Here is a 12,584-nt window from a genome sequence, read left to right as displayed (position 1 = left end):
TTGCAGCTGAACACCCCTCACCCCCCCCCTCCCCTTCCAGAATGAAAGAGAACCTGTGGCAGCCTTCAGTTGTCATAAAAACTCAAAAGGTGTTTAGTTTGTCCTGTTTGGATGCAAATATAAAGTATTTAAATATAAAGGGTGTGTTTTAGGGTAAAGAAAACAACAATTCGTACAATTTCGATGATTATACACTAGTGAAAACATCACAGATTTTTCTCAGATTGATTGTACAAAATTGTACACACTGAACCTTTAAGTTATAAGCTCCTTGTTGTGTTTTGACTGGTCTGATTCTTTCTCTTGTTTGGAATGACCTCGTCCTGTATCATGATCACTCTCTTGCATGTTTTTTGACTTGCATCCATTCTCTGTGGAAGAACGCCAAGTGTTGTCCAAACAAATTATTGCTGTAATGGGTAATATTTGTAACACCATGAAATAAACAATAACACACTATATAAAAAAACAATAAAGCTTTCTCTCTCATCAACACTGTTGGATGATCTTCGTCATAATCCGATTCTCCTATTGTCACCCCAGTGTCATGGCAAACTAATGTGGGAGATGCAGACATAGCACAATAGCCGGGAAAATTTAATTTAATATTTATTTAATATTGATCCTACTGTCGTGCCACTAGGGGACATAAAGAAGACTGAAACTGACACTATTTATTGAATTTACAGTCAGTCCATAAGAAGACCTGCTCCCTGCAGTGTGTGCATGTGTATGTTGAAAGAGAGAGCGAGTATAGTCCCAGCCGAGCCTAATGTTTTTTCACTTTTTGACTCCTGCCTGAACTTGTGACATTTTCTCGTAACCTCACCCAAACCTGCCGACCTGCAGGCTGACCTGCAGGATACCATAGGTTATGGGTCTTTCCACATATCACCAGCTGGCTAGCTAATTATTTTGAAAAACAAAATGAAGCTGGTGGAGAGGGAGAGAGCCAACAAGAGGCCCTGACTCAGACACAACCGATGATGAGAGTGCAGGTGCAGGGAGAGACTGACTGAGCTGGTGAAAACAAGAACTACTTTCAGCCTAACACACTAATGCAGTACTTTACAATACAAGGGGAATGCTATGCTGTATTTGTTTTGTAGGCAATGTGGCCTTTCCATTGCAAATTTGTGCAGCAGTGAAACCATTAATAACACAAAATCAAAACAGAAACAATGGCAATTAAATACGGCATGTCCACATTAATAGTTCTCTAATAGTCATCTACTTAAAAAATCTACATGCTGTTATGTTTTATATTTTGTATTTATTTTTGTCTTCTTTTAAAATAGTATTAGGGACATATTGGATATCAAGTTTTTGAGAATAAAGTCTTAATATTATGAGACTTAAGTTATGATTTAATGAAAAAAAATCTTAATTTAATGAGAATAATTCATAATTTAATGAGAAACAATTCATAACATTCCAAGAATAAAGTCATTTGAATAGAACACCACTACCAAGTATTTCCTCTCCCACAAATGAGGCACCTTCCTCCAAGCCTGTGTGGTTCATCCTTCAGAATTGATAGTCTCTTGCACAACCTTTAATAAATGGTTTCACATAATCTGACTAAACATTTAGTGTGAAGTTGCTCAGTATCAGTGTTTTTAAACCTGTTTGAATGTAGGTGCTTGTTATACTGTTGTTTGGAGAAGTCAGGTTGTTCCTCAGGCTGTGTTCTTGTTGAAACACATTACTGATAGGAAGCAAGAAGTGCAGTGCAGGTCTCCCTCGTCTGTTACCACGGGCAACATCCACTCAAGGCTGCTGATCAGAAACAAGCTCATTTTCATGCCTGCTGAGAACTCTTGCTAGGTTTCGCCTGCCAACAGTAAACACAACCTAACTAAAGCAAACCCCTCTCTTCCTTTCTCTCTCTCCAGCTCTCTGTGGGTGTGTGTGGGATGTTGTGTCAGGGCTAAAGCCCATCCCTCTCCCATGAGCCTGTGGGCCTCCACACACACACCCGGCGCCCACTCACACACAGCCGGCACTGACGCTGTGAACTGGACCCTCTGAGCCCAACGGATCCCAGCGGAGCGGTGTCTAGCCCAGTTGGAGCCTGAGGATGTCAACAGAGACAGAGCTACAGCCAGCGGTCAGGCCCAGCAGTGTCAGACGGGACTCCAAAAGGAAAGGTAAGAGCACAGCTACCTCTTATCCAGCAGGCCAGTTCAGAAGCTGTCTGCATTTCTGCATGTTTCAGAGCTGAACATTATGTAGTTCTTACTCCATATAAGTGGAAATATAGTATTCATGTCTTTATTATTGTTTCATCACCTGAAACTATAGGAATCATTGAGTTAGCTTAGAGTCGGGGAGTCTACTTTGTTGCACCGTCTTGTTTCTGCTACAGCCCACGACCCAACTCTGGCTCCAGAAATGGCCATTTGCATTGTTATGGTACCTAAAGGCCACCGTAGGTTTTTTACATGATTGGAAGGGGAAGGGAGGATGAGGAGGGGTATAATCTGTTGGTTACAATCAACAACCTCACCCGTAAATAGGATGAAATACTACACAGTTAACACCAGTTTTACAGTTGGAAACAGTTAATGAGAAAAGTATCATGTTGCTCATTACTTCATTACGTCTTATAGTGGGAAAAGCACAGGTGTTCCTGTAAGCCATGACAGTGTGACAGTGGGCGAGCATGTACAATACCAAAGCGTTAAAACTGAAACTAATAAGTGGAATTCAGCCATCATTGATTTTATTATTACATCTCTGCTTTTCCTACTGTGACAGGTCAAAACGTCTACAATGAAAAAGCCTATTAGTACCAGGTTCTTACCTGTCATTGGTATTCTGTTGAGAATTGGGAATTGATTCCTCCTGAAACACAGGCAGCATTTTCAGTTAAAGTCTCATTCACACTAGGGCTTCACCTATAGATTATTATTTTATCGATTAATCTAACAATTATTCTTTCGATTAATTGATTAATTTAAGGATACATTTTTCGATTAATCCAACGATTATTTTTTATTACCGATTAATTTAAAGAACTTTTTCACTTCTTTCATTTATTTAATGATCTTCTCTTCAATACAATCAAATATGACAAAAAACATACTATGCACTGCGAGGCATTATTCCACAACAAAAAATACCCCAGTCTGAACTGCTAATCTGCCTTTTACAGTCCCATACAGAATTAGTCTCCTGGTGAAAGATCGTATACTTCGTGACCACCTGTCTTCAGTCAGTCTTGTAGCGTGAACTCACAACGACTCAGGACTTTGAAAGTGGTTTAGTCCGAGCTTGGCCTAAGGGTTGATGAACCTTGTGATACAGGTTTAAATTAGAATTTTCTGTTCCATAATTCTATTCAGATTGTAGTTGAAAGGTTGCAATCAAGTCAGTATAGGTAATGGAATTATTAAAAATCAAAATGTAGTTTCCCTGTGTAGAGTACTGTCAATAATTCCCTACTGACTCAGGTTGTACCCTGGTTAGATATGGTTCTTCACACACACAGCTCCATCAGCTGCCCTCCTCTCTTTATTAATTGCGTCTCGATTGGCTGTTGATGATGGATTTAGGTTCAACGACAGAATGCAGGGCTGGTGTTGTTCGTAGCTAATTAACGGGTGTGGGGGTGCTACGGTGCAGTGGGTTGCTACCAAACAGGTGCAGGGATGTTGTGGTTGGTGAGAAGCAAACAGATCCAGGTGTGAAAAGCTCCAGAGGCATATAGCTAGCAGGTGTATGAGAACAGGTCTGGGTGGTCTCAGAGCAGAGGTGTTGCCAGGGGCCAGGCTGGCAGCCATTACCCAGCTGCTCGGTGCCACCTGCCCAATAACAAGAGCGACGCCCAGCATTCACTGAATAAGCATCTGATTGATGTAGCAAAAACTCGGGACACCGTTGGGAGCGACACGTAAATGGATACACACAGTCACACAAAGATGCACACACGTGTGCACGCTCTCAGTATCACCTGCAGCAGATGCCTCATTGCACACGGTGTCGTGCGACCCCTACAAACAAGCGCTGCCTCTCACACACACACACACACACACAGACACACAGACACACAGACACACACACACACACACACACACACACACACACACACACACACACACACACACACACACACACACACACTGTCTAAGGGAAGGCTTGAATGCCGCTCATGTCCTATTTAGAAACAGTATTGTCTCTGCTGCAATGGAGATCATGTTCATCATTCAGACTGCTCTCCATATTTGGGTAGATGCAGATACACACACACACACACACACACACACACACACACACACACACACACACACACACACACACACACACACACACACACACACACACACACAGACTGGGATGAAAGCCCAGAAGAGCATATGAGAGGAAAGATGAATGGTCTGCCTTCAGCATTCAGACTTGAGGGTTTTTAGTTTCACTCCCTCCCTTTCCCCATCTTTCTCTCTCTCTCCATCCCTCCATCCCTCTCTCTTTTCTGTCTCTGACTCTCTTGAACACACACTCACTCACCCACACCTCGTGCCTACCTGCAACTCCTTTTTAAGAAATAATGGCATGTAGAATTTGTAAAACTACAGACTCATCAAGCTCTACTCACACACAGTAGTCATGTCTCTTCTGATCTGGGTCATTTCACACGCAGACACACACACACACACACACACACACACACACACACACACACACACACACACACACACAGCAGGGTGATGAAAGTCTAATGCAATCATACACCAAACACAAGCAATGAGTGTGCTCTGAGAATAGAAAACTTTGATAAGGCTCTTGTTTAGTGCTTCATGTGTTTGACCTGAAACCTTCATGTATGTACGGCACATACACACGTTTCCGTTCCTTTCCAGCCCCCCTGCTTTCGGTCTCTTTGGAGTTGCTGCATTTGAATGAAAAAAAAGATCCACCTAATAGCTTACCGCCATTGCTGATGTGAGAATCTCAGCAGGATAGTCTCTCATTCTTCCTCATCCTCTTCCTCCTCCCACTGCTTTGACTCATACGACCTTGGCCCAGATGAATGAGACGCAGAGGAGAGACTGATCACGATGAGAGAGAGGGAATAAGAGAGACTAATGAGTCAATGTGAAGGAGAGCTGTTTAATCTCAGGCCTTTGTTTTACTCCTCTGTGAAGAACACTGCAATAAAAAGAGTATGGGACTGCCGTGTGTCACACATTAATCACACATGTAGTGTTCCTGGCTCCATGCATCATGTTGTTGCTGCAGGTCTCAGTGCAGAGGGCAGGTCTTTTTCTTGTCCGTACAATTATGATTCGTCTGTGAGCTCAGAGGTCATTTTTTAAGAGCACCTTTTTTCTCTACCACAAGGTTTTTATTGAATTACCATGACAAGGTAGAGATAACCTTTGACTTTTAGCATTTAACTGACCTCAGCTGAATAACTGCGGCTTCCTGCTTCCTCTGACAATAAATTAGTCATTCCTCTTTGGTCAGGCTCAATTCTTGAAGTATAGTAGTCTTTATTAATCCTCAATAAAGCCACAAAGATTACATCTCTTCACCTCTCTATCCCTCTCTGATTCGCTCTCTCTCCACCCTCCCTCCTTCTCCATCCACATCCTCTACTCATGTACCTGCAAATCCTAATTTTCCATTAGATTACAGTGCTAACAATGTCAATGTAGGTGGTTCAACCAAGGATTTGATCCATTTTGACCAGTTTGAGGTAAAAAATGAAACAATTATGTGTAGCAGAAATATGTTCTCACTATTTTCCTATCTTCTTAATCATTGTGCAGTTTGTTCAATATGTTTTTTCCTATGATTATTCAAGAGCGTGGTCTTTCAGTTTGACAGCAGGACTTCTTGATTTCATGTTCTAATTTTGAAATGCTCTCACTTGAAACCCTGCACTCACACTGAAATTCACCCTGCTTGTGCTTAGATTTCCTGCGCCCCAGCTTCAGCTCCTCTCCTCACACTCACGTCAATTCTGTGACCACCTGACATATCCGCTTCTATAAAATCTGTCCAAATTCCCCAACCAATAGAATGCTAGGTGTCGTGATGATGAATGAAATCCAAGAGCTGACCTTTGTCATGCACACAGACGCAGCGTGAGCGTGACGACAAGCGCTGAAGCTGCAGTGCAGGAAATCTGAACACATGCAGGGTGTGTTTCAGTGTGAGCGCAGGATTTTGAGTGAGAGCGTTTGAAAATCTGAGCGTGAAATCAATAAATCCTGCTCTCATACTGAAAGACCACACTTTTGAATACATGTAGGAAAAAACCCATAGTTGAGCATATATTAAAACTCTTGAGAGAACCCGATCCCCAGGTTGGGAACCATCTATTTAGACTTTCTCTCGTTTCTGTGGGGCTGTTGATTCCAGAAAGATGTCCTGAGTGCACACTTGTTAACTTGTACAAGTGCTAGTTTTTTAAAAGAAAGCACAGTTTGATAATCTTTATCATCAATAAAGCATGGAGATGACACTCTGCCAGTACAAACACTTTACTGTGGATGTCTAATTACAACACTGAGCCAATCTGACATTTGTGAAGAGCCCAGCGGCTGCAGACAGTTTTGTCTCCACTTAAAAACTTTTTCATCTCAACGCCTACCTTCCTAATGAAGTATGATGAAGCATGGATGCCTGACTCTGGGGAATCTTAGAATCACATCTCTGCTTTCGCTGTGCAAGAAAATCAGTCTGACGGTCCAATGTAAAGTAGTGCATTTAATGTAATTACCTCATGCTTTATGAACATATGCTCTGCTGTTGCTTCCCTACAGAGGATGTATAGTTTACTTGTCAAAACTGGACAGATGGATTGTTGTGCTATCTCAGGCTGTGAGACAGTGGATTTTCATTGTAGTGTTTTAATTTAGATCAGTTGTGTAACAGAACAAACTGATTGTTTACAGTGTTTATTCTCAGATGATGCAGTGAGACGTTCAGCCTCTCCATTCTGACATAAGCTCAACAAAAAGCAGTTCATAATAGTGAAATCCCACTTGGTGAATAAACTGTGCTGACTTTAGCATATCTCTGTGGATCTGGCACTGCGCCTGCATTGTTGTTACAGCATGTATGGACAATATCAGGGTTGTGAATGCGTATATGAGGCTAAAAATGTTGGTAAAGTGCGACTGTGATTTGCAAGCTTGTATTTGGCAGTTAACCAGTGATCATGCAGATCATTTGGATGATCCTCACTTCTGCAACCCTGCTCGTAAACAGCTTTTGTGGTTTAGAATTCATCGTTTGCCTCAGACAAACTGAAATAGTTTTCTTTTTCTTTTTGTATTCGCAGGATTGTACTCGCAACATCATTAAATGTTCAAATCAACCGTTCACGGATGCCTGTCTGTCGCTCATGATGTGACACTATATTATTACAAGTTCCAATAACTTCTGCTGCTGTCAACACACTCAGACAACTGTCATCACAACTGACAACTCTCCCTCAATGGGATTTGGCGGAGGATGTGTGGGAGGGTGTTTCTACAGTGGAGCTGGCAGCCAGCGGCATGAAAAGAGTGGTTAAGGGTTATAGCTGTGCAGCTGTTAGCCTTTGTGTGTGTGTGTGTGTGTGTGAGAGAGAGAGAGAGAGAGAGTGAGAGTGTGTGTTGATATGGGTGGATACGTGTGGGTGTGTGTTTCCTCGTCTCTGGTGTGTGATTAGCAAACACATTATCTTCTTCGTGTGGATATTATGCACACATCCAGTCTATCTGGCACAATCACAGCAGCCATTTACTCTGATATCTTTCCCTGGGGAATCTTGGGGCACAAACAACAGTATTTTGTGGGTGTGTGTGTGTGTGTGAGTGTGTGTCTGTCTGTGTGTGTGTGCTGTCTATGAGAGGTAATCAGATCTGTTCCCTCCAATCAGACAGAGATTGAATTGAATTGGCTGTCTGTTGTTGTGGCTGTCAGTGAAAGCCAATAGTGGATTGGGGAGCAGAAGACAAAAATGACACTGAGAAGCAGATAGTGACACACACTTTCCAAACAGGGCCTTTCAGTCAGCATTAAAACTATATTTAGAGATAACTGCCTCCTTTCTGTCCATTCTGCTCTCTGTTGCCCTTCGCTCCCATCAGTTTATTTCTGTAAAATTAGTGACATCCATCATTGCTGTCTTCCCTTTCACCAGTCTCTGCTACTTTTGTGCCTACCTATTTATCCATCCACTTTCTGCAGCACTATAAGGTGAGGGTGGCGAGCGGTGATCAATCCCATCCCCGCATATCTCATTCCTTGGCGCAAACCCACATCCGACACACTCCTCTGCCCCTACTTCTTAGTGTTCAAAAAGCATCATCCAAGCTTTCAAATATGACCACGCTGAATTAGCATTCAAAACGCCTGACTCAGAGAGGGAAATATATATCTGTGAAAGCCTTTCTTTTATTTGCTTGTGTGTGTGGCAGCTGCAGTAGCCAGTGTACTCTGTGATCCTCTCAGTATGTTCAGCTTAGTCCTCTCCTCCACACTAGTTGGTGTGGCTTTGCCCACCACATCACTAACTACAGTCTCCATAGCAACAGTTTGCTCCCTGCTTGTAATTTGCACAAAAGCAAAATGTCCCAATGTCACCTACAGGTTGTAATAGAGGCCTATACTCTCACCCTGCAGTGCTGGTTGAAGGACTGTGCATTGAAGCGGCATCTCTTATTTGTTAGATGTTGACAGGCTGCTGTTTTTCTATTTCAGTTTCCTCACAACACACAGACTGAACGGTCTACACAGAGTTGTTCTGAGACACATCAGCACTACAACTGTTGTAGTAATGATGACAATAATAAACAAAATAAATCAAGCAATATTTGTCTTTGAAAGGTAAACTGAAGTTCAATCATTCTCTTGTAATGACGCCCATGCTACGCAATAGGGGGCGATTGTATTGTAATCAGTAGCAGTCTGTCACAGCAATAACTCAGGCTATTTGAATCCAATCTCATAATTTAATCTAATTTGGATTAAACTCTGCATGTTGGTTGGGGTTAGAGTCAGTACCTGCATTATCTATTTATTTTTTTCAAATTTGTCAAAGGTCAAGGTTACAGCATGGGATCAGAGATTTATCAAAATGCTAAAATACAGGAAATGTATGAAAGCACAAGCACATACCTATATACAATTGAAATGTATTAATTAATACATTTGAAAGAGTTTTGGTGACTTTTTTTTTAACACATCCTCTTTTTGTTTGTCTCCGTCACTCCCCCTTCCCTCTATCCCACTGATCCACAGGTGGTGGTAATGCACAAAGATATGTAGCAATGCAGATAAGGGTGTAATACAATAATGTGGGTTGTGTCTGTGGCTCTTTCTTTCTCTGTCAGTCAGTTTCACTGTGAGACTATGACAGCTGAATGCAAATACAGTCTTAAATTGTATTATTTGATTGGCTTTATGCAAAATATGATCTGCCTTTGTAGACATGCACCAGTATTCTGGCATACTGGCTGCTGTCATAACAAATATTAACTGTGGGGCACCTGTTGATTAAGACCCATAGCATATGACTTCAGTGGCCTCCACTTAATGCTGTGATATTCTTTCTTTAGAGAGCACATCCCTCCCTCTCCTCCCATGTTTCCTTTCTGTGCTCTAACCTTTATATTTTTTTTTAAGTTATAGGCCAAACAGTGTTAAATATAACATAAAAAGTGTATTATATATTTTTCTGAGAAACTACAGGACATTTAATTTATTAAACAGAGACGTGTCTGCTGCTAACAGAGAAAAATAAGTGATTTGATTTCAGTTGGACTGTGGATGTGGAAGTGATGATGGTATGTACACAGTGAGGAGATAAGAGAGCCTTGGAGACAAAAAGAGACTCTGGCAGATGGCAGAGTTTCTCTTTCATTTCCATGCTGTATGATATCTTCAGTCTTCCATCCCTCTCTTCCAGGACCCTAGCTGAGTGAAACAAGGGAGAGGGTTCATTACGCAAGATGAGACGCAGAGAGATAGAGGGGGGGACAACAACATCAAGTGGCTCCATATTTTAGCAGAGATGAAGGCTTTGTTCTGGCAAACTCGCCTTGGCATGAAAGGTGGACTGCTGTGTTTTGAGGAGTTACCTGTGCTTCCTTATGCGTTGAAAGATGGCCCTCTTGTGTTTGACTGTCACATATTTGCATGGACGTGCAAACATCAGCACACACCAGTACTCCTCCTGTTCACACAGACAGGATTTAGGAAACAAATGCGTTTGACACTTTTCGGTCAGACGTGTCTTTGAGGGTTTGAAAAGGCACGCTATGATGTGCGCTCGTGTACAGCTCTCTTGTGAGGACCAGTTTGAGCCTACAACCTACGGAGTGAGGACATTGTGGGAAAGTGAGGACCTTTTGGCCGGTCCTCACTTTGTGACCCCCCCTTTAATGCACTGTTTGGGGGTTAAGACTTGGTTTTAGGGTTAGGGTTAGAAATAGGTTTGGGTTAGGTTAAGGGTTAGGGTTAGGCATTTAGTTGTGGTAGTTAAGGTTAGGGTAAGGGGCTAGGGAATGCATTTTGCCAATGAGTGCCCTTAATAAGATTGTGTGTGTGTGTGTGTGTGTGTGTGTGTGTGTGTGTGTGTGTGTGTGTGTGTGTGTGTGTGTGTGTGTGTGTGTGTGTGTGTGTGTGTGTGTGTGTGTGTGTGTGTGTGTGTGTGTGTGACAGTCCATGAGGGGTACTACTTTAGTGTAGCATGACAGGATGCTAGTGGCTTGTTTACACAGCCCACTCTCTGATGTCCTGTCAGAGCCCAGAAAACACACAGTTGCACACACACACACTTAAACATTCCCCTTGTTAGTGAGACCAATTACCATGTAATTAAAGGCAGGGCGAGAAACAAGCTTTACCACAATGAGTCCTGGATAGACAGAGGGATGCTGAAGAGGACTAAGAGAGAGAATAATGGAGAGTCAACAGGATTGAGGACAGGAGAACAGCCTAATGCTAGCTGAGCTATTGTTGTTAAATAAGGAGAACATAGAAAAATGAGAAGAGTCGAGGAGATGATAAAAGCATCTTATTTCCCAACATGCGTGTGTGTTAGATGAGATTCATACCCACACATGTAAACAGGAGCACTGATGTCCACATCATCAAAGTTCCATTAAGACTTAACTCTTGACCATCACGGTGATGTACAAACAGCACATTTCACTTTGCTCATATCAGCTGGGTGCTTTTTGCAGAGCGGCCTGTACATCTCGCTCTGGTGAAAATAATAAACCCAGGACACGCTGTGATAACAACTTTGCCACTGTAAATGCAACAATGCTGACAAGTAACAGGCACAGAGCAGAGAGGTTGTGCTGTTTGCACTTTGCATTCACAAGCATCCCCTCAAGTTCAAATTCCACTAAGTGCGCATGAAGATCACCAGTGGGTTTGTGGCTAAATACAAAGATTAACACACTGAAAAAATAACAAGCACACAACCCGTCCAGGCCCCTCGGCAATGGCTCTGTTACAGTACACTAAAAATGGTCTGGTAGATATTAGAGATGTAGTTAGAAAATAACAACTCAATATTTTCAAGCTTGACAAAAGGATATTTTATAAATGCCTTCATATTTACTAGATTTTACGATTGAAACAGGCTGTTGAAGGCTGATGACACCTCAGAGATCTCGAGACAAATTTTTCAATTTATTTTCATTGAACACATGTTTTTTCCAATCTTTATTCAAGAGTGTGGTCTTTCAGTTTGAGAGCAGGACTTTAACATTCATATTTTGTAATGCTCTCACTCAAAACCCTGCACTTACATAAACCCTGATTCAGTTCTTCTTGCGTTCACGCTGCTTTTGTGCCAATGAGAAACATCTGCTCCTGTGCTCTTAGATTCTTTCTGCTGCTTTCCAATTTTTTGTGCGTCCGTCAAAATTTGCCAACCGATAGGATGCCAGGTATTGTGATGATGTTTCAAGCGAGGGCATTACAAAATCTGAAGGTGAAAGTCCTGCTCTCAAACTGAAAGACCACGCTCTTGAATACAGATTAGAACACCCCCCCCCCCCCCCCCCCCCCCCCATAATAGTGGATATTTATTTCATCAAAACTCTGATTAATAACAATTAGTTTTACACATTCAAAGATACATTTTAGTGGATGTTGACTGAGTTCAGGAATATTTAACTACAAGTCTACTGGACTGCAGTTCAGTGTGAGACCACTATTACCATTTTGATCATATTCTGCTTCGTAACTTCAATTTGTGTTATTCCTTGAAAAGGTTTACATGCTGCAGTGTTCAGAAAACACTTCACTTTCCTCATTTTGTCCATTGCTGCGGCTCCTCTTTTCATCCTCAGTCTGAAATGCTTGGCTTTTGCTCCTCTCTCCCGATAAAGCCCTGGTCTGGTTGGCCAGCTGGCCTACTCTGTTGTGATTGGTCAACAGCTTCCATTGCGTGTAGGAAATGTCAGTCTCTGCTATTGCGTCCCGTGCCAGACAAGCTGCTAGGTGTATATTATGCAAATGTAGGGCATCATGAAGGCACCTGACGTCATGACACTGGCCGGACTACTGACGAGAGCTTCAGCAGCAGTGTTTTCTGTGGGGGAGAGGAGCTCCCTTTACTGCTGACT

The 12,584-nt window shown here is 42.2% G+C and overlaps 1 protein-coding gene across 13 annotated transcripts in view; it reads left to right on the top strand.

The window, feature by feature from the left end:
- Nucleotides 1-12,584, top strand: part of dab1a (DAB adaptor protein 1a) — a 239,200-nt gene that overhangs the window by 192,069 nt on the left and 34,547 nt on the right. For all 13 annotated transcript variants that reach the window (XM_034583815.1, XM_034583814.1, XM_034583813.1 and 10 more), the window contains one exon: nucleotides 1,896-2,150. In XM_034583815.1, the coding sequence (XP_034439706.1) occupies nucleotides 2,081-2,150 (70 nt within the window). In that variant the 5' untranslated portion in view covers nucleotides 1,896-2,080. The remainder of the gene's footprint in view (nucleotides 1-1,895; nucleotides 2,151-12,584) is intronic.

The sequence above is a fragment of the Hippoglossus hippoglossus genome, chromosome 4, assembly GCF_009819705.1.
Source record: "Hippoglossus hippoglossus isolate fHipHip1 chromosome 4, fHipHip1.pri, whole genome shotgun sequence".
Classification (NCBI taxonomy): Eukaryota; Metazoa; Chordata; class Actinopteri; order Pleuronectiformes; family Pleuronectidae; genus Hippoglossus; species Hippoglossus hippoglossus.
This window is presented reverse-complemented; position numbering and strand designations above follow the sequence as displayed.